The 21,154-nt window shown below is 50.2% G+C and overlaps 7 protein-coding genes across 7 annotated transcripts; 2 read left to right on the top strand and 5 right to left on the bottom strand.

The window, feature by feature from the left end:
- Nucleotides 1-24: 24 nt before the first annotated feature.
- On the bottom strand, nt 25-6,472 carry C8Q69DRAFT_244406 (NACHT domain protein). The gene is made up of 4 exons (XM_028626528.1): nt 5,853-6,472; nt 5,205-5,799; nt 758-5,154; nt 25-700 (listed from the first exon to the last, which is right to left on the bottom strand). The coding sequence occupies exons 1-4, from the start codon at nt 6,288-6,290 to the stop codon at nt 71-73; spliced, it is 6,060 nt and encodes a 2,019-aa protein (XP_028486057.1). The 5' UTR covers nt 6,291-6,472; the 3' UTR covers nt 25-70.
- A 785-nt stretch (nt 6,473-7,257) lies between these two features.
- C8Q69DRAFT_244365 (hypothetical protein) lies at nt 7,258-8,400 on the bottom strand. Its single transcript, XM_028626527.1, has 2 exons — nt 8,095-8,400; nt 7,258-7,975 (listed from the first exon to the last, which is right to left on the bottom strand). Exons 1-2 carry the CDS (start codon nt 8,308-8,310, stop codon nt 7,571-7,573), a joined length of 621 nt encoding a protein of 206 aa, XP_028486056.1. The 5' UTR covers nt 8,311-8,400; the 3' UTR covers nt 7,258-7,570.
- Nucleotides 8,401-8,936: 536 nt separating this feature from the next.
- C8Q69DRAFT_444149 (hypothetical protein) lies at nt 8,937-9,396 on the top strand (the record flags this gene model as incomplete). Its single annotated transcript, XM_028628976.1, has 2 exons — nt 8,937-9,085; nt 9,156-9,396. The coding sequence occupies 2 exons, from the start codon at nt 8,937-8,939 to the stop codon at nt 9,394-9,396; spliced, it is 390 nt and encodes a 129-aa protein (XP_028486055.1).
- Nucleotides 9,397-10,736: 1,340 nt separating this feature from the next.
- On the bottom strand, nt 10,737-13,441 carry C8Q69DRAFT_465179 (permease of the major facilitator superfamily). The gene is made up of 6 exons (XM_028630470.1): nt 12,962-13,441; nt 12,884-12,907; nt 12,776-12,804; nt 12,191-12,709; nt 11,706-12,138; nt 10,737-11,644 (listed from the first exon to the last, which is right to left on the bottom strand). The coding sequence occupies exons 1-6, from the start codon at nt 13,011-13,013 to the stop codon at nt 11,082-11,084; spliced, it is 1,620 nt and encodes a 539-aa protein (XP_028486054.1). The 5' UTR covers nt 13,014-13,441; the 3' UTR covers nt 10,737-11,081.
- A 600-nt stretch (nt 13,442-14,041) lies between these two features.
- On the bottom strand, nt 14,042-14,566 carry C8Q69DRAFT_506603 (hypothetical protein; the record flags this gene model as incomplete). The annotated part of the gene is made up of 1 exon (XM_028632819.1): nt 14,042-14,566. One exon carries the CDS (start codon nt 14,564-14,566, stop codon nt 14,042-14,044), a length of 525 nt encoding a protein of 174 aa, XP_028486053.1.
- A 257-nt stretch (nt 14,567-14,823) lies between these two features.
- On the bottom strand, nt 14,824-17,675 carry C8Q69DRAFT_244266 (hypothetical protein). Its single transcript, XM_028626526.1, has 3 exons — nt 16,605-17,675; nt 15,174-16,546; nt 14,824-15,120 (listed from the first exon to the last, which is right to left on the bottom strand). Exons 1-3 carry the CDS (start codon nt 17,503-17,505, stop codon nt 15,064-15,066), a joined length of 2,331 nt encoding a protein of 776 aa, XP_028486052.1. The 5' UTR covers nt 17,506-17,675; the 3' UTR covers nt 14,824-15,063.
- A 159-nt stretch (nt 17,676-17,834) lies between these two features.
- Nucleotides 17,835-20,882, top strand: C8Q69DRAFT_465174 (tRNA synthetases class I (C) catalytic domain-containing protein). Its single transcript, XM_028630469.1, has 2 exons — nt 17,835-18,437; nt 18,494-20,882. The coding sequence occupies exons 1-2, from the start codon at nt 18,147-18,149 to the stop codon at nt 20,654-20,656; spliced, it is 2,454 nt and encodes an 817-aa protein (XP_028486051.1). The 5' UTR covers nt 17,835-18,146; the 3' UTR covers nt 20,657-20,882.
- Nucleotides 20,883-21,154: the final 272 nt, after the last annotated feature.

Below are 21,154 nucleotides of genomic sequence, written 5' to 3'. Positions count from 1 at the left end.
ACTCCCGAAGCCCAGAGATTATATATATATATATAAAACCAAATGGATACAAATGCAATTTACCCTTTCCTTACATCGCAGGAATAGAAGTCCTCCGCATGCCTGATCCACCGAGAAGTCCAGCACCGCTTGTTCTCCGCAGGTGGTTCTGATGCTGGCTCTGATCTTCGACGTCGAGGCTGAAGCTGCCTGGTCGGCGCCACACTCCGTAATCGTCGCTCGTGGTGCCCTTGTCAGTACTCTGCGTCTGGTTCTGCTTCAGGCTGAATCGCTCAGTGACACGGCTGATGAGATTGCTGTAAAGCTCAGGCTCCTTGTCCCACTTGCCGTGACGCTGCTGGGCGCGGTTCAGGAGCTGGATGTGCTGCGCGGCAGAGTCGGCCGCATACGGATCGCTCTGAGCGTCTGCATCGTTCAGAAGCTCCGTCAGGGCAGTCTCGTGCAGCTCCATGGCGGAGCGCGGGTCGTTGGATGCAGTGTAGAGGCTGGACAGGAGCTTGTTCATCTCCAGCGTGGTCTTGTCATTGTGACCCCACACGTGCTGTAGGTTGTAGCAGATGTCGCGGCAGAGATGGATAGCGCCCTGCGTGTTTCCACGGCAAAAGCGTGTCTCAACGAGACGACGGCCGATCCAGACGACGATGTCCGGGGACCAGGTCTTTTGCACAATACGTGAGGTCCACAGATCGGTGAGGATTTCCTGCGAATGCAGTGTTAGTAAGGTCCTCGAAAGCAAGTTGGGAAAAGGAAGACAAACCTCAAGTTCCTCGAAGTTCTCCTGTTCACCCAACAGGGTGACTAGATCGTTGATCTGGCTAAATGGTAGTTCAGAGAACTGGACACCAAGTTTCCTGGACGCGGCAATGATATCCTGTAGTAGCACCTTGGACTGGGTAGCCATGGTGTTGTACATCTTTCGCTCCGGGCACTTCTTGGTATGGTGTCCACTGAGATACAGACAGGCTCTGATACCGGAGAGAATGCTCTCCACGGTGCGCAGTCCGCTGGTACGAAGCACGAACGAGTGCAGCAGGACAGAGAGATCATAAGCGTCCTGGAATCGGGAGCGGTCGCAGAGACTGCGGATCATATCGGTCGAGGACTCAATGATGCGCACATCGTAGTTCTCATGGTTGATTTCCCTGAGACAAAGGCTGTAGAATTGCTGCACGATGTCCTTGCTGGAGACACTAGACGCCGCTACACCGCCGCAGAAGTACTCAAAGAGCTTGGAGTCGGTGTCCTTCGCAGCTTGCGTCTGATTCTTCTCTGTCTGGAACTGTCGGAGACGTGCTCCCGATGCGAGAGTAGGAACAAAGTCGCCAGACGTGCTCAGGGACTTGGAGAACGACTCGTGAAGGAGAAGCTCGTTCATCAGCTCCTCCATGACATTGGAGTAAGTTCCATCCTGAGTGATGACTTCACCGAAAGCCACAAGGAAGACGGCATAGGCGCGGTCGACGGACAGCTTGGGCGTGACTTTGGAGCCGTAGATGATGCGGTAGCGCAGATCATCCAGAACCTTGTGTGCGGCGGTCGTGTAACCACAATCCAGGTAGATCTGAGCAATGTATCTGGCAGACTCCTGGAGCTTCTGCGCGTTGCTCTCATACTCAAGGATCTCGAAGACATAGGCATGCAACAAGTCTGTAGCCTTGAGGGAGTACTCCTGGCTGCCCTGTCTCGAATACAGGATTGCGAGTTCACGCAGCCAACCCAGAGTAGTGTGGGAAGCATGGCCCAATTGTTCTCTGGAGAGCTGCAGCTCCTCTTGGTACAACGGGATGGCTTTGGTGGAAGTGGTCTTGTTGCGCACATACAACAGAGCTAGCGCATGCTTAGCATTTGTGAGAAGAGTCTGCAAGGATGATGGCTGCTGAGTGGATCCTGTGGGAACGCCCTTCTTGCCCGTGAGAGCTTCCTCATAAAGAGAAATGGCCTGGTCATCGCGAGTTCCGCTGAGCTGGCAGATGTCTGCGAGACGAAGCGTGGCTCTCAAGGTCTTGTCGTTGCGTCCACCATAGAGCTTCATGGCCGCAGAGCGGTAATCCGACGTGACCTGGTAGAGCTCCTCGACATTATCCGTGACCTTCTCCTCGAGGATGCGCGAGTAGTTGGTGTAGGTCTTCTCTAGAATTGCAGATTCTGGCTTGTCACTCTGGCCTTGACGCAAGGCTAGAGGCCAGAGGTATCTGTACATCTCCAGTGCAGAGCCCCAGTTCTCATCTTCCTCATACATCGTGCAGAGTGTGTTAGCGGCCTTGACTGTGTTGGTGTCAGTCTTGTTTTCATGGACACCCGCAAGCCAGATCTCCCGGTAGCTCCTCTCGGCTTCGTCTCGTCTTCCAATGCGGGTCGAAAGATCGGCCAACATGTACAGACACTCCAGGGTGTACTTATGTGTCTCACCAAGACGAGACTTGAGGAATCCGTGGATCTGGTGCAGGAGCGACACTGCCTTCGGGAACTGGAATGTTGTCTCGTAGAACTCGACAATGGTCGTGACTACCTCCATCATCCTTGGCACCACGACCTTTTCCGTGGTGATAGTAGCAGTGGCGGCATTTCCGTAGACAGCCGTAGCCTTACTGATCTGGAGAGTTCGGAAATACGCATACGCCAGATCCAACGCGATCTCAACGACATGGGGTGCGACGTCGGATTTGAAAGTCGTGGTAGAACCTTCCGTCTCGACAGAAGGCCAGATGCGCTTCATCACAGAAGAGGCGAATGTAATAGCTTCCTGCCAGTTTTCCTCTTTGATGTAGATAGACGCAAGCATGTGTGTGACCTCCAGGGCCGAAGTTGAGAGGTGGCTGGACGAGGAAACGATCGAGTCAACCAGTTCTCGCATCAGTTGTCTCTCCTGTGTCGTGACAATGACTTGCGCGCCAGATGTTGTTTTGTCAGTCCTGGAGGACAAAACTGATCTGTGAAGTGTCTCTAGGAGTGTACTCGCCAGAGCGACTCCCTGCGTTGAGGTGGTCTGGCCCGTCTTCTTATAGTAGTTCCAGACCAGCAAAGATGCTGGCAGAGCAAGATCATCCTTCTGCATGTCCCTGAGCTGACTATCGACCTTCAGCGTGCGTTCATACATGCCGTCGGACTGAATTCCGCTCTTCTCAATGTCGGGCCAAACGGTACGAAGAATGACCTCCGCCTCAGTGTTACGGCCCTGGCGTCTCAAGAATCCTGAGTATACGAGAGCGACATCCGTTTTCGTTTCTAGCATCGAAGTAGAGTGGACCTCAGACGCCAGAAGGGCTTGCCACAGACTGACAAGAGCTCCCTCTGCTCGTACCTTGTCACCTCGCTCTTCGTACATCTTGACTATGGCCAGGGTGGATTCAAGGCGACGTGGGTCAGTCACATCAAGGGTGCGCGTAAGATAGTCATGCTTCGACTGAGCAATTTCAAGGAAGGCGCCGTCTTTAGAGGCTGGGAATCTCTTCTCCATGAAAGCTGAGATCAACGCTGCCTCGGAGGACTGCTGCCCATACTTCGCAACGGTACGCTGGTAGAAGGCCTTGGACAGGGCCAGAGCGTTGTCGTTCTCTCCGATTTGTGTGTACAACTCCACAAGCATCTCAACATACGTCAAAGTGTGGTTATAGCTGAAACCACCTGCATCCTGACCCACCCAGATGAGGTATTTTAGGACTTCTTCTCTTCTGGTAACAGTCTCGTTGCGAGTGCTGAACTGGCCATCGGTAGAGGAGAGGAAAAGCTCAGCAATTGCTATCACGATACTGGATGAGCGGCCCAGGAGCTCTCTGCCTAGTCTCCAGGCTTCGTAGCAATGCTCGCTTGCATGGGGAGCCCGGACTCTCAGTGCGCCGCGAGCGCTCAGAATCAAACTTTGCAAAAGAGCTTCTGCCTTGTCACCAAGGACAAATTTGCGGACCTCAACAGAGAGACGGTGCTCCTGCACTGCACGGTAGGCTGTGGATTGAGTTTCATGGACCGAACCCTCGAGAAGCGCCAGCAAAACCGAGTCTGGAACTGCGTTTTTAAATGATGCTGGGAACTTGTATTCGCCGTTGGATGCAACCAAAGGCGAGGATCGCAGATGAGTTGTTCCATATCTGGCAGCATACTCCAGCAGGGAATAGCTGTCGAAGAATTCGTCCTGTTTACTGACCTCCATGGTGTCGAAGGAGAGGGCTGCCTCCTCATAGATATGAGTCTTAACCCAGGCAAGGACCCTGGTGAGGAGATCATAGTGTGCCTCCTTCAGATGGAACGGGAACTTTCCAGTGTTGGAGTAGTCCTTGACATTGTTTGCCACATCAACAAAGTGCTCCTTGATAATAGGATGTTTGAAGGAAACAACACCATCCCGCTCCACAATCAGCGGATGCACAGAAGCCAGCAGCTGGTTCTCTGAACCCGGGAGTCGAGGAGTAGACTTGCTCGTCTTGACCTCGACGTCGAGCAACTGTCTGACTTCATCAATAAACAGCGGTCTCTCTGAGACTAGTAACCAGGCCAAGAGGCACCTGGTCTCATACTGGCTGACATCAATCTGTTCGAAATGGGTGTTCAGATTGTCAGACAGAGCCTTCGGAGTCTGCAACCACGAAGTCATTTCATGCTCGCTCGTCTGTCTCTTAAGGTTCTCGACCGTCAATTCAGCCCACAGGAAGGAGCCACCGCTGTTGACGACAATTCTATCAACCAGGGTGCTAAGCCTGTCGCCTCTGATATCGTTGAACCGGGACGATGCCCTGATCATATTGAACACAGCAGACCGCATATCAGAGAGAACGTGAGTGTCGGCAAGGCCGAAGTGCTGCACCTTTCCAGAAGGTACTTTGCTGAGCGGACGGCTCAGGACAATCGCCTTGACTGAGCTGTACTCTGAGATGACACCGAGCAGTCGCGTCATGAACGTCGCGGCGGCAGTATGGCCGCCTTCAAGACCGTCCATTCCATCAATGACCAACATGACAGGGCTAGCCGACTTCAGGGGCATCCGCAGCGCTTTCCACAGGGCATCTTCAACCCGCGACTCCTCAGCGCCATTGGCAGATAGCTGCGCAGCATTCCAAATAGCATCTAGAATGCCAAAATCACCGACACAGCGATCCAAGCTCTGCAAGACGAGGCTCTTGAGCACACCAATTGACATGGTTGTGGCGGGTATATCAGCCCCTGAGATAAAGTCAGTCATGGTCTTCACGGCCTCGTGTAGTGGTGCTTACTTATGGAGTAAGACATAACATCCCAGTCTGCATGGTCACCGGACGTTTGCAAACGCTCGATGATCCAGTCAGCCAGGACGCTCTTTCCAGAGCCTGGGCTGCCAGTAATGTGCAGAAGGTGGTTCTTCGTGGTCGTGAAGCTGGTCAGGTAGCTATCAAACCATTCAAAGCTTTCCTCTACACGTGAGGAAGTCTCGCCCTCCAGCATGGTCTGAAGGGCGCGATCCTGGACCTCGAGGAACTGCCTCACGGTGCTGACTTCGGGAATGCCTTGACGGCTTTCTCCCCAAGTCCTCCACATCAGCTCCAGGATGTGGGTGCGACGGGTCGAGAAAGCCTTGAAGTAGGCACGGAACGTGCTGTCGACAGGATAGCCCCTGAGGCTGTCCTTGCCGCCTCGAGAGCCCTTGCCGGAGTCGACGGTGACACGGGCGACAAGGTCGAGCAGGTCAGCGTAGACATGTGCAACTTCAGACTGGATCATCGAAGTGGCACTGAAGAGGTGCTGGTATTGCAGCAGCAGGGAGATCCCGATTGCTGCACGGCTGAACTTTGCACAGATCTTCTCAAGGATATCGGGCTGATCGACACCCATCTACATCATTGTCAGTTGGAGAGTCTATTACTCTGGCCGTAGACTGGACTTACCTCCAGCAGGAGCACGAGACTTCCCCAGATGAGCATAGCAGCTTCGTCCGTATACAGGGCGAAACTGCCGACAGCTTCACGGAGCGAGTTTACTGTGAACGCAAGCTGGGAGGCTCCCCGGAAAGCCATATCCAGTTTGCTTCCATTGTGAGGCATACGACGTAGTCTCTCGGCTGCAACTGTGTCGAAGAAGCCGTCGATAGTAGGACTTAGCTCACTGACTTCCTCCGCAGATAGCCCAACTTGGGATTTGAATTCACCAGAGACTGCTTTGGTCTTCTCCCGAATTACCGTCAGCTTCTGGTTGGTTGTTGAGCTTTTAGAAGTAGCCTTCTCTTGCGAGAGGCTATGAAGGATCTTGGAGTTTCCATTTCGGGAACTAGTAGATTGCGTTCCTGTTGGAACGCCGAATTCCTTGGTAGCAGGCCTGGCTGACATCTTGATGTACTCTGTTTGATTGAATTGATATCGCAGACAGAGTCGAACTGGCGCGGTTCGATATGATATCAGCGGATGAAGCCTGAAGTGAACTCGAGCGAAGTAAACAACAAAAAGCACATTCGTTAGATTCGTGATTGTATTAGGATAATACGGCGCAAACGTTCGTTCAATGGCCGCCGCGTGGGGAAAAGGTAGACATTAAATGCAGTGTATTGAGTGATTTTGATTGAGATCGAGTCATGCGATCATTGGATTATGGCCCGGTTTATCTACGACGCCTTTGATATAGTTCGAAGTCGCAGTGACCCCACTGGCAACATCATCTGAGCTGCACGCTGAGTATCCTGTAAAGTGGTTGACGTCAAGGGCACATATGTTCTCCAGATTTCAACCTGGTTCCCGTTCTCAGTTCCACCATATCGGGCCGCAGTGGGAATACGGTGAAAGGATCTTTCAGAACACGTATTGCGACAAGGGGCAGATGTGACCTGGTTGCTTTGAACCATGGGTGAAAATCGTACATGGGTGTATCTCTATGGTTCAGATGGAATAGAAGACCATAAAGAGCGAACTGATTCGTTCCACCTGAACTATGACCGCAGATATGCTTCTGTTCCGTACCACAAGTACGTGTCATCAGAAATGACAGCATAGCTGTTTCACAGTATGCCTCCAATTGATGGCGAAATCTATCTTTTTGTGCTGGGACATCGAGCTGCACGACAGGTTGGTGTTGAAGCTGCAGAGCCACCAGCCATTGTGGCTTGAGCTGACATGACGCCTATTCAATGTCTCTGGGGTAGAATGTACCGATCGATGCATACTATAATTTGTCACAAGCACTTTCGTCAACCCCGCAAAGTCGCTGTTTTCGGACGTTCTCGTCCAGCTTCGTGATCCGCCACACTGGAATATCATTAGCCCCCGAGGACCTCCGGCACAATAATATCAGATCTGGGCTTTGGGAGTTCTTCACAAATGCGCTCCTGTGGTGCCGTGGACCGTGGTGGAAATTGATGTCAGAGGAGATGATGTCTTGGGGTTCCAGTAGAGTGAACCGGCGCGTGCCGAGCGGCCATCAAGATTGATCGGACCGGACTGCGATCGCTGGAATGTGGAGAAGAAGACGGCACTGGAGATGGCTGATTTGCAAGGGCGCAAGATCAAGATCGCTGATCGCTGTGGAGTTCAACTCTAATCTAATCGACACCATGGATGTGATGAAGTCCAAATCCAAAACCGCTGTCCAGCCGCGCGGAGTCTGACGTCTACACTCATCAACTCTCTGCCTGCACTCTCTTCACTGTGATCTCCAGCCCTCGACTGCCGGCCGGCAGTTCAGCGCCGTTGTCATCGCGGTCGAAATACAGTCTCCAGATCCCACTCTCGTGTTGATCTTCTGGCAACTGGACCGCTAACCAGCCTTCCCATCCCTCCAATGTGACTCTGGCTTCGTCGTCGGTCCAGTCGAACGGACCGCAGATGTGGCCCTCGCTATCCTGCCGGCTGCCATAGCGCATGGCATGAGTTTCCGCGTCGAGAAAGACCCATCGTAATGTCGGCGGTGTTTCTCCAGAGACAGTGACAAATCCGGCTGTATTATCCGGTGGGAAGGCAGGATGTGTATAGAATCCTCCGTTGAAGGGAGTCATGTCCGCACTTGGTTTCTTGGTGATATACATCTATATCTCGTAATCGCGTCAGTAATTGCTGACCACATCCCAGCATAGCGTCCGGTCGAATCCAAGAAAAAAACAAAGCGAAAGGCAAGAAATGATCGTTCACGCAAGTATAGCCATACCTTACCGTCTGTCCCCAGATACACCATCGCATTGTGTACCTGCTGTCGCAGCTCTTGGGGCCCGGCATTAACCGCACAGGTAACTTGGAGATGGCATCGCTGTTTTCGTGCATTTCCCCTGCGCTTGTCCTCATGGTCCCTCGCACCATTGGTCGCCTCATTCAGCCCAACGATGGTCGGGATCATAGCTGTCATCATGACAATCCCAAGTACCATGCTGGGCGGAAAAGGGCTGTCGTCGTGAACCAGGAAGAAAAACAAAATTTGAGATAATTCCTTCTGATCGAATAAGAGGAGGACGCGGGCTATCGAAAAGCAGACAACAATTCTGATCGGCTCAGTGAGACGGATGATCGACGAACTTTGCGCAATCCGATACCGTCGTGAGAGGGATGAATGTCTGGACTCGCTGCTGGGGAGGGCATTGGGTTCATATGTTCGCCCAATGATGGAATAGAAATCATGGAGAGGTTGGTTAAGCTTGAAACACCCTCACGGAGATGTCCGGTAGCTGAGTTGTTTCGCCGTGAACGAACAAGTCTACGTAAACCAGACATGATCCAAGCAATGGCAAGGTCTACCGAATGTTTGCAGAAACTGGAGTATAGCAGTGCCGACAGGAATATCTCCGTCCCTTTACCCCTCAGTCCGCAATAGAGCCGCATCAGAGCTGCAACAGACCCCCTGCTATTCGAAACAACGGGTGCGCAATCTGACTTGGCGTCGGGAAACCACCCTGACCAGTAGTTAATTACGTCGCAATATTCTAATATAATATAATCCATCTGTCCAGGACGGAACCCTATTGCTTCTTCATACTACGTCTAAATGTGAGCAGTTATATGGCTGTCCACCCGCCGACAAGCCTCGATCCTTTGAAACTATTGACTGAGGTACAAACCCTAATCTTGACAGTCCTTCTCTTCTGGTATACGAAACAAGCATCCAAGAAGATCGACGAGATGTCAGCCGTTGCCACGCCCGCTCTGAAGTATGTATGCACTTCATTTCATATAATCAATGTAGCCTGCTCCAAACAATATAGTTAACAACGGTCCCAGCGATACTCTCCCCAAGGGTGACCGCAAGAAGCGCAATAGTCAGGACAGCAACGACAGCGCTGAGGGAAACGAAGTGGCCACGCTAGCAGACAAAGCGACTGGCAAGAACGTTTCGACCACCAAAGACGATGATGGCAAAAAGGAGAGTCTGAACATCAAGATCCACCTGGATTTGAAAGTCAAGGTGAAATTGGAACTGGACGCAGAGATCTATGGAGATGTGGTGATTGGGTTGCTGTGAGAGGCAGATGTACTGTATTTATGATCACGAATGATACTGTTGATTGGTTTGGGCATATCAGCTTATCCTACGCTCATGATATTCATGCTCAATGTGAGAGTAGAGAATGGTTCAGATAAGTAACCTAGTAGGAGAGCACCCAGATGCAGTCATTCCCGGAATACGCCTACATATTGCCCGCCATAATGATAAAGTCATCCCAAAACACAAGTTCAACCACACGAAATAAACAAAACTAAACACGCTCTATGAAATCCTATACATATGAGATATCAACTCACAAAGGCATTATCATAATCTTAACCAGACTAGAGCCCCGACAAGGTTATCCATCGATCCCATCCCGTCCACTCCCGCAACTCTATCCCTAGTGCAGTAGCAACGAATGGGCCCGGCATCAGTCGTTCTTACCACAGCTATACACAATCTCAAAACTCAAAAAGCTATCAACATTCAATTCTTATTCCACACTAAAAGGAAGAAGAAAAGCCGAAGACTTGACTTGGATATCCATCCAGTCCATTCTTCATATTCTTCAACAATCCTTACCTTTGCTGCTGTGCACGTTCCCTACCGGGAATATCTATCAATACTCAATACTCATTATTCCCTTTCGAACTCTGCGAACCTGAAAATAAGAAATAAAACCCAAAGCAATGACTCTATCGACTTATATCCCGTCCGTCCGACATCTCTTCACAACGGCCTTCCACCTCTGGCTATACCCTTACCCACCAGCGGTTCCGTGTTGCGCGTCTCCGGGAGCCATTTCTCAACCTCAAGAAACGCCGATGATGTCTCCTGATAACTTGACATTGAACTATACCAGAGAGATAAGTATGAAGAGTGGTATTTATCTTTCCCTGAGAGAAATCAATTGAATATAATGGCTTATCTTTTGCTGATCTTTCATAATGCTTGATACAGATATGTGCAACGACACGAACTCATCGTTTCCCTTGACTGTCCCATTTCATGAAGTGATGATTGCCACCAACACGACAGTTGATTTCCCGCTCTCGGACAATAATTCTCTACAGCCCTTCATCTCCGTAGAGGCATCTCATCGGAGCGAAGTTCGGGATAATGCTTCGCGTAAATGGAATGGATCTGTAAGAGACATTGACGACATATGGCCTGAGACTCGGATATCTGGGGAATTGCGCGAGATATGGCGCGAGGATCGCGACACGATTCTTCAAATCATGGTTCTGCTGGTGCTTTGGGTGTTGTTTTGCAGGAGTAATTCGGCGTGAGTCTTGTGGTTGAAGAGAGCAGGATCGGTGCTCTTTGTAAAGAGACCGGCGTCGAGAACGTTATAAATAAGTGGGGATAGGATAGGAAGAAATACTCTATTATTCTCATTCTTATAACTTTTGGCGAGTACGTACAGCGTACTATGGAAAAGAAGAAACAGCATGCGTATACACATAGAGCGTACCCCGGCCATGCGATAAACATGCGATAAACAGCAGGTAGGAACCCAAAACCCAAACCCAAACCCAAACGCCCTCATGCAGTCTCATCTCGTCTCATAACGGAACATAACGTAACTCATTCATATCTCCTATGCCGGCTTCAGACTCAAATTTTCCTGTCCGGGCTTGCTCCGGACCAACTAACAGAGGCTCACACCTCGCTGGACGTTAATAACTGTCACTACTGCTGCTGCTGCTATAATACAGCTATCTTCGTGGGCTTTCATGATCGTGGTTGTATTCGTTGTTATCATCGTCGCTGTCGTCTTGCTCATCCTGGCTATTAGCCATGAAACCATCTGTCTCTTTGATCCAAAAGACAGGAATGGCACTCAGAGCTCCAACAAACGCGAGAGTCCACCACGGGATGATCATATATCCTTTCTCGACGCCGAAGGAGAACGTGGCTCCGACAAGGGCCGGCCCACTTGCCCTTCCGATAGCGCTGACGCTGGTGCCCACTCCGTTCAATGTCCCCAGAATGTTCAAGCTGCTCGCGGAGTTGGTCAGGAGGATGGTGCACGAGGGGAAACTGAAGATGACACAGAAGAGTTTAAAGAGCATGAGAAGGAAGACGGCAAAATTCCGGATAGGATCGGACAAGAGCACGATGAATGGCGTGATGACGTGTAGAATGGGGAAAATGATCGAGGTCACCTTCAAACAGTTCAGGACGCCGTAGCGTTTGGCGGCGGCCGGAAAGACGAGGAATTGGACGAACATGCCGATGACTCCAATGAGAGTGTATAGAATACCAATTGTCTGGGAGTCTGTCGTGATATGTATGTTAGCGGTTATATGCGGAGAGTATAGGTAGGCTACCAAACATACCAACGCCAAAGCCTCCTGCGAATTTGAATGGAAGGTTCACGTCTGGATTTCCCTCGAGGTTCTGCGGACGGTAGTGCAGGAACACAGGAAATAAAGAGTCGAATGCCATGCTATGCATTGCCAACATGGCGTATGCTATCAATACTAGAATCGACTGCGGGGTCAAGACCTGGCCCCAGCTCGGACGCTTGGCTTTGCCGCTGTTCTGGTTCTTTTGCGGAGTAGTCGGTCCTTGAACTTGAGACTCCTGGTAAAAGTCCTCTTCATCCACTTCTTCGTCTCCAGCAAGCAAGGCGGTTGTCTCGTCGTCATCTAGCCTTTTAACTGGGTGTGCGCTGCGGCGTCTGGAGCGTGATCCGGTACAGGCGCTGGTCAATACCTGACCTAGAATCAGGCCGTAGTCTCGAGAGTTCTTCCTCGTGGCCAGAGTTTCCTGTCGCATGATTAGGCTCGAATCCAAGTCGTGAAAAAACACTGATTCCCACCTTCATAAACAAGAAACCAGTCGTTATCCCAACGACAAAAAGTATAGCCGAGGCGATATTGGGCAAGGCGAAAGGATACTTCTTCAAAAACTCCGAACCTCCAAAGATCGTCGGATGCTTCTCCGCCGGATTGGCCAGGGCACCTCCAAACGCAGGTCCGAAAATACTTCCAATCGTCCACACAAGCGGCATGACACTAAATGCACGGGGCTGGAGCTCTTTCTCCGGAACCATCTCTGCCACCATTGTCCGGATGATACCCACGTTTCCATTCATCAGACCCTGGAACGCGCGCGCGACAATCAACGAGGTGAGGGTACGGGAGAAGCCGAACATGAGGGAGAAGATCATCGTGAAGGTCAAGCCGAGTAGAATGACGGGTTTTCGACCGAGGTAGTCCGATGCAGTACCCCAGGGGACACCCATGATGCATTGACAGCCAGCGACAACGGCAGAGGTGATTCCGACCCATTTGGCGACTTCGCTCTTTGCGACGCCTACCGATTCTATCATTTCGGGCTGGAAGAGTGGATCATTAGCTGGAGCACTTGAGCGGATATAACGGGACGAGTGTCCTGTACATACAAGATATGGCAAAACGGACGTTAAGACGACTGGATACAATTAGTCTGCATGCACGCGGCTATTGGACAAACACTCTAGGGGTTTTGATTCGCAGGAGCAGCGACATACCAGGTTCTGCAAAACGACATATTGCTATACCAGAAGTTAGTACCAGTCCATGTCTTGAAGCAGAGGGATGAAACTCACAGAGAATGACCAACTGCCGCACGGGCAGCTGGGGTTGCTTCCTCTTCAGCATTTCCGTGTAAATAAAATAACAACAAAAAATGGCACAGAAAAAAAAAAGTGCTATTACGTGGTCGACATGGATTTCGAGATAACAGCCTCTCCTCCAAACGATCGCGAGTTGATAACAACTGGTACAGAAACGACAGTCAGGATTGAAAAGAAATAAAAGAAAGCACGCCAGTGAAGATGACGCTGAAATCTTCTGGTCAGCCGGACCCAGTGAGGAGTGGTGGGTGGCAGACCTCAGTAGCTTCACATTAGTTAGTGGAGCAACCGATAACTACTTAAGGTACAGGGGTATGGAGGAACAGTTCACAGGAGTATTTAGTAGGTGGTAACCAACAAAACCAAATCAAATAACACAGTGGAAAAAAGAGAGTGTAGAACTCAAATGAAAAGCGTTCTCTCTTGAATAAATCCATGACTGAATGAATGATATCCGCATCTTCGAGTAATTCAATATTCTCTCATCCGATCTGCTGACTGAGCTTGTGCCTGACCGCCTTCCGACTTAACCGGCTTAGCGCCAGCCTCCCCGCAGTCTTGGTCCAGCCGCTGAAGAGAGGACAACCAATGAGATGTGATGAAATGCTTACCGCCTGCGCCAGGGCTGATCACACCCGATCACGAGCCCATTGGTGCGTCATCTCGGCCGGAAAAGGCCCCGGATAAATGTAGCTAACTATGGATAGTAATTAGTCGGTTTTCCGACTCGATCTCAGCCCTGAGAGGAGACATGCAGAAGTGGTCCATACAGCGTAGAGCCTAACCATTGTACTTATGTGCTTTTGAGGGGCTAACCAAAGGAGATCCGGGAAGTGTATAGAGATGTAAAACAACAAGAGTGATTTGGAATGTGAAAGAGGTTCTTCTTGTAGTCGCGAACCGTACCAAGGCCTTTATACGAAACCTCGTATCTCACCGTGACAGGAACCATAGCGAGAGAAGTAATAACAGGACAATAATTGAGTGCTATGTGCCCGAGATACATATTCCCCCATTGCACAGGAAAAAAACGCGTGACTGACTCGATTTCTATCAGCCGGACGATGTCTCGCAGACCATATCAAGAACCGCCCGAACAATCGATCTATCATCATCGAAAGTCAGAGTTGGGCCTGCCAGCGCGTAATCCGCCCATATCGATTCAAAATCCTCCCATTCCTCCTGTGTCCCAGCATCAGCCATCGCGGTAGCATCTCCTCGCGCAGCAAACCAGAAGATAATTTTGAGTTTCCCATCCCGCACCCGTTGACTGACAGCAACTGGCTCTGTAACGACGCTAGAGCCATCAAGTGTATCCTCTACCGTCGCTGGTGTTGCAAGGGTAGGGATAGGCAGAGGGAAGAGAGCCACTCTGAACCCAGTTTCTTCATAGGTCTCTCGTAATGCGGCATCTTCGAGTGTTTCGCCAATATTCTTGCGCCCCTTCGGGAGGAAGAATTCTCCTGTTTTCTTCCATCGGATCAAGAGCACTTTTCTTCGAATGGGATCAAGGGTGACTGTACCACAGCTGATGCCGAAAGAATCTGAAAGGTGCAAGGATCTGTCAGAAGTTGACATCGTGATAGAAGTACTGATGACTACGAGGGGCCGGGGACAGAAATGCTCAGGCGTATGTGAAAGCGTGCCGAGTCTAGCGCTAGGGCGGCCCTTCCATCCTTTTCTCTCCTCCTTCAACAACCAAAGAGACGAACCGCTTTGGTTCACTGTAGGAATACAGTGGCCGCTGAAATAGCTAGTCCTCTCTATTGGCTAGAAGATCGAGATGGGGGGCACCCTAGTTTCTAAAGGCCATACTCAAACTACGGCCAGATCCTACGTAGCTGAAGAATTCCGTATAGTTACCTCAATTTGGGGCACTATCAGCAAAGTGCTGTACATACTATGCCCGTAATGGCTCAGAGTATATACAGCAGATACTGCCATGACTCATGTACTTTTGAGGGCCCGACCAAAGGCAGAGCCCCGCAACGTGTAGATGCTAAATACCTAAACCACGATCATCGTTTAGACGTCATATCATAACCCGCATCCGATCAAACCGTGTCAGACTGCGTCTAACTCAGCAGAGAGGTGGCATCCTCGATCCGTTCCTGTATGATACGGTCCCATTTCTGTCGACAATCGTTAGCATGGGCAATATTCATCAATCAATGGATCAACAAACCTCTGCGTTCACTGGGTCGCCCGCCTCAAAACTCTCCACCAATCCCGGGTAAGTTGCACCTGCATATCCTGTCCACAGGCCAGGTGCAAACACAACGTGCTTGAACCAGCTACGGCCGTCCAAACCAGGCTGGTACAGAAACTTCCGTTCTAGCAGCTTATACTTGTCATTGGCTGCCCGGACCTGGAAGTACAGCTTGACCTTCTTCCACCAGAGGTACCACGGCAGGTCCTCCTCCAGCTTGGCCGCCAGGTCCGCCGTGTAGGCGTCAAAGGTCACAGCCGCATCATACAGCTTGGCAATCGCCTGCTCCAGTGCCCTGAAGCTGAAGTACGAGTTCTTGGGCAGCTTATCAGCTTCAGGCTTGATACGGTCTAGATATTCACCCAGTCCGGCGGCATAGTCCGTCGCGTTGAGTCCTAGCACCGGCGTCTCCACGAGACGGGCGGCGAGCAACCCAAAGATCTGGCTGGTAGCGACATGGTACTTCCAGCCAGGGTCACCATATCGGTCCATCCAGTCGAAACTGTCATAGTTAGAGTGATAGTGGTACACTGCGTCGCCGGGGCCCGGACCGAAACCGAAATCGAGGCTCGCCACACCGGCGAAGTCCTGGAACGCGGTGAAGTCACTGCCACTGCCCATAGTGCCAATGTGCCCGCTCCAGAGATCCCGAACTGTTTGGCCCTTCACCGTCTGGTTGGGAGATGGAACAATGCTGGTCACATCATAGATGGCCTTGTTCAGCAGTGGACTCGCGCTCGCTGAGAAGTGGGTACCAGTGGCAGCGACATCCACGTTTAGATATACCACGTTGGCCTTCGACAACCAAGGCAGCTTGTCTTCGACCCATTCAGTGGAACCAATGAGGCCGTACTCCTCACCGTCCCAGCTGGCAAAGACGATCGTCCGCAGCGGCTTCCATCCAGCTTTGAGGGCTTCACCAAAGCTACGGATAACCTCGTTGATAGCTGCCGATCCACTGTTGGGATCACCAGCACCGCCCGCAACCCAAGCGTCGCGGTGGTTGCCCAGGATGACAACTTCGTCCGGAATCGTGCCCTTGATAACGCCGATAACGTTCCACAATGGGGTCGTGACATACTCCTGCAAGTTATACAGGTTGACCACCACGTCCTCAGGAGACGGTCCAATGTTATACTCCACGCCTTTATGGCCCAGCGCGCCCTCCCAGCCATCTCCAAAGTCAGATGCCTTAGGACCGTGCCCATTGAGAGCCTTGAGCAACGGGATGGCTTCTTTATACGAGATCGGGATTGATGGAATGGATGGAATAGAGTTGTGCGGATCCTGGCGATCAGCGTCGGGCGTGGATGGATAGCCGGGAGTCGTAGGGTCACCCGGCGCAACACCTTGTAAAATCGTTAGCAACAGAAGTCAAAGGGATCGAATAAAGAGGAAGGTATGTACTTAAAAATTGAGTGCTTCCTCGCTGCACTGCGCTCGGGTTACGAGCAGGGCCCTCCGGGTAGGCCTTGTAGCCGTTCGCTTCCGTAATCTCGCCGTCCTCCTGTGGATCGGTATAGATCACGACACCAATCGCTCCAAGCTCCTGAGCACGCTTCACCTTCAGACCACGGAAGATACCGCCGTATTTGACCAGAGCGATCTTGCCTTCAAGGCTGACATTGGCCTTGACAAGGTCCTCGAAGTCCTGGTACGTTCCAAAGTTTGCGTACACAAACTGTCCAGTGACATTCCCGCTGGCCGAGTAGCCGTGGAAGGTCGGAATGCGGTCGGGTAGACCACTTGTATGGTCTTCTTCCAACACGTCCTCCTCGAGAGTGGCCTCGAAGGTGACTTCCGTGTCATCACCGTGCTTCTTCAGAAGTGCCAGTCGATGTTCCAGCGGATAGTTAATGTAAATGTCATAGGCAGTGATCTCAGTGTGTTCGATACCAAACTCCTGCCATTTCTGCTGTGTCCAGAGCGCCTGACTGAGATTCTTGCCTGCGAGATGCGGTCCGGCCGTATAGTAGTTGCTCCACTCCCTTGCCTTTTCCGCAGATGGGGTGTGAAGAAGGATCTCCTGCAGTTCCTGGTAGGAGAGGCCATTGCCATGCGGCCAAGAGGCATGAGGGAAGGGCTGGGCCCAGGGCAGATAGGACCAGACCGAACCATGCTCGCGGGGCAATACGGCAGCAGGAGTCAAGAAGAGAACAACTGCTAGCAGGAGGAGCGCTCCAAGTATGGACGTACAGGTACGACGCAGGCGGCTATGAGGATACTGCCACCGGGGCCTAGCTGGCTCATGCACGACCAAGAGCGGCGTGCTTTCGCTGACCGGCATGATGGGCCCCTTCTCTTTCATCCTGCTGTTAGATCACGGCAAGGATTATGGATGTATATAATAATGTATTTAGCCCTAGGCCATTGGAGATGGAAAGAGAAAAGAAAAGAAAAAAAGAAAGAAAGGAAGGGGAGAAGAAGAGATAGGTAGTGAGGATATGCGGAGATGCCGCCTGGATGGTATCATCGCAGCTCGAGCCAAGTGGATGCCATGACGAGCTCCTGCTGTTCCTGGAATGGTCTCGCCCCGCCAAAGCTGCGATAGCCGATAAGATAGTAGAATCGCTTATTTGTGGCTAGTATATATATACTAGGTACATAGTGTAAAACTAACATACAAAATTGAAGAATGACATGATCATAATTATCTTTCAAGTCTCATCCTTACTTCATCATTGCGTTTTATATACCACAGGCGTTACAGTTCAACATGGTCGAAAACATTCTCCGTGGTCTAAGTAAGGATTCTGCCACCGCCTTTAGATCATGCCTAATTGGGCTGTACTGTGTAAGCCCTACTATGAGTCAATGTGTCCAGATAAAATCGATACTCTCGTAGTCTTTCTTTACTGTCTTGTCGAAACGTCCGTCTACATAGTCTCTGATGTTGATCTGAGGCACTGATGGTGGAAAGCCTCCACAGCATCAGCACCTTTCGCAGATATGACCATTTCACAACAGCCACCTTGGGCGCAACCCGCTCAGAAACCTGGCACGACACTTCCACCCCTGAAAGTGTACAATTCATTGACACGGTCCAAGACACCTTTTGTTCCTCTCGACCCTCAAGGCCGCAAAGTGAAATGGTATGCTTGCGGCCCGACGGTCTATGATGACGCCCATCTAGGACACGCCAGAAACTACGTTAGCACGGATATACTTCGTCGTATACTCAAGGATTACTTCAAGTTCGATGTCAAATTTGTGATGAATATCACCGATATTGATGATAAAGTATGTGGATGATATGCGGTATTTGGTTGCAACCTAGGCTAATTCTCAATTTCAAGATCATCCTTCGAGCGAGACAACGGCACCTCTTTGCACTTTATCTGCAAGAAAACCAGACAGTTACTCCTAAAGTCCTCTCGACTGCGCAGTTAGCATACAGATCGTACATAAAATCGAACCTACCGTTGATAGACCCAAACACACCGCTCGAGGACTTTGTTTCAGCAGCTGAGGAGGCATATGGCGTGGTTATTCAAGGCGGGGCATTGGATCCCGGAAAGACACCTGGTGATGAGGAGGTCAAAATCAAGATGCATATCAGGACTGTTACTGCTTCTGCTGCCATGATATCACGAATGGCAAAGAAGAAGGATGCGGATCTCGCGAAACGCGAATCCAACTCCGACAATGAAGAGATCACCAATGAAATGTTCTACTCTGCCACCGAAGACATCTTCCTCCCTTACCTTGATGAACTCAACGGTGCCAGTATTCCCGGTGATGCGCATTCTATATTTACAAAGTTAACCAAAAAGTACGAAGCTCGCTTTATGCAAGACATGCGTGATCTGAACGTGCTCGACCCAGATGAGATCACTCGAGTTTCTGAGTACGGACGTGAAATTCTGAATTTCGTGGACAGGATTGTCAAAAATAACATGGGATATGTCACTTCAGATGGCTCTGTTTATTTTGATATCAACTCATTCGAAGCAAAGGGGCACCATTATGCAAAACTGGAACCATGGAGTCGAGGGAATCAGCGTCTTCAAACGAGTGGCGACGGGTCTTTATCTAAGGCTGTGGAGAAGAGATCGCCTGATGACTTCGCTCTTTGGAAAGCATCCCAACCTGGAGAACCTAGCTGGGTGAGCCCATGGGGTGAGGGACGACCTGGCTGGCACATTGAATGCTCAGCAATGGCATCGAGTCGACTGGGCGACCAGCTTGATATCCACTCTGGTGGAATTGATTTGGCATTTCCACATCACGACAATGAGCTTGCGCAGAGTGAAGCTTATTGGACAGATCATCACAAACAATGGGTAAATTACTTCCTTCACATGGGACATCTTTCCATTCAAGGTGCGAAGATGTCTAAATCTCTCAAAAATTTCACCACTATCAGAGAGGCTCTTCGGAGAGGTGACTGGACAGCAAGAAGCCTGCGAATTTTATTTCTTCTAGGCGGTTGGAAAAGTGGCATTGAAATTACCGAAGGGCTTATAAGAACTGCATTAGCGTGGGAGGAGAAGCTCAGCAATTTCTTTCTCAAAGTTAAAGACCTACTAGCTGGGTGGGATAAGTCCGCTTTGCAGCAGACAATTTCCACTGGAACTGGTCTTATTAGCGAACTACTAAAGACCGCACAGCAGAAGGTGAATGACCACCTCTGTGATTCTTTCGATACACCTGGTGCTATGGGCGTCATATCAGAACTAGTTTCTTCATTCAATACTGCCGAAGAGTCGAGCCTGGTCCTTGAAGAGGTCCATGAACTCGCGCGATGGATTACGTCGATTGTGAACATCTTCGGGCTAAATGGCACAGCGCCTCCGGATTCTCCTGAGATTGGTTGGGAGGGTATTGACATACCTGAGATATCTAAACGATTTATATACCCACTCTCAGCGACTCGTGATCGTTTGCGTGGATTGGCTAAGTCAGGAATTCAAATCAAGTCCGACGAACTCAAAAGCGTTATCAATGCCACCACCCGAGACATGGATGAGGACATTTCCGAGACAGCTCGACCCTACGCACGTGCACTTAGTGACTTCCACAGAAAGGTCCTTTCTTTGAAGCCTGAAGAGTCCTCGAATATTTCCAAAGAAATATTGGATATCTGCGATTATGTTCGTGATGTCGATCTGTTTAACCTCGGCATATACCTCGAGGACCGAGATGATAAACCCGCACTGATCCGACCAGTTACAAAGGAACTTCTCTCAGAGCGTCAAGAACAGGAACAAAAAGCTTTACAGAAACAAATAGAGAAGGAGAAGCGTGAAAAACTAGCACAAGAAAAGCTCGAGAAGGGAAAGCTCAGCCATTTAGAAATGTTCCGGACCGAGGAATTCAGCGCTTGGGATGAGGATGGTCTTCCCACCAGAGATTCTGCTGGTGAGCCTATCAATAAAAGCAAGAGCAAGAAACTCCGGAAGGACTGGGAACGCCAGAAGAAAGCCCATGAGACTTGGTTAGCAAGTCAGAATCGTTAGCATATGCGGGACCCTGTAACGATAATGGATCCCAGCGAAGAAATGGGCAGACTACTACTAAATTGATGTCTTATCGAGTTACTGATGAAATATTTCGGCTACTGCTTGATTGGCTTTACTGTTAAATAGCTTATACAATAATCAGAAGAAGACGATGATAGGCTAGGACCCCTTTATTGCTGATTGTCTTAGCTATAAGTATTAGGCTTACCATAGGAAATATGTACGTATTTATCCTCATAAGGATTTTATGACATCCATTTGGAACAGATATTGTTATCTACCTCCGGAACCTCAAACTGAGATTAGCAAATTCGCACCTCTAAAACACGCCAAGAGGAGACTTCATATAACACTGCAGAAGAGAGACACAATCTTCGAGACTCATGATTCAGATTCTTTCCATTAATATAAGATAGGGGTCAGTGACAAGCTAAAACCTAGATATCATTTATTAGTTAAAGAATTATAGAACGTAAATTTGTATTTTTTTTTTAT

This window comes from Paecilomyces variotii (genome assembly GCF_004022145.1).
Source record: "Paecilomyces variotii strain CBS 101075 chromosome Unknown C8Q69scaffold_4, whole genome shotgun sequence".
NCBI classification, from domain to species: Eukaryota; Fungi; Ascomycota; class Eurotiomycetes; order Eurotiales; family Thermoascaceae; genus Paecilomyces; species Paecilomyces variotii.
The sequence above is the reverse complement of the archived record's forward strand: the minus strand, read 5'-3'. Positions and strand labels throughout refer to the sequence as shown.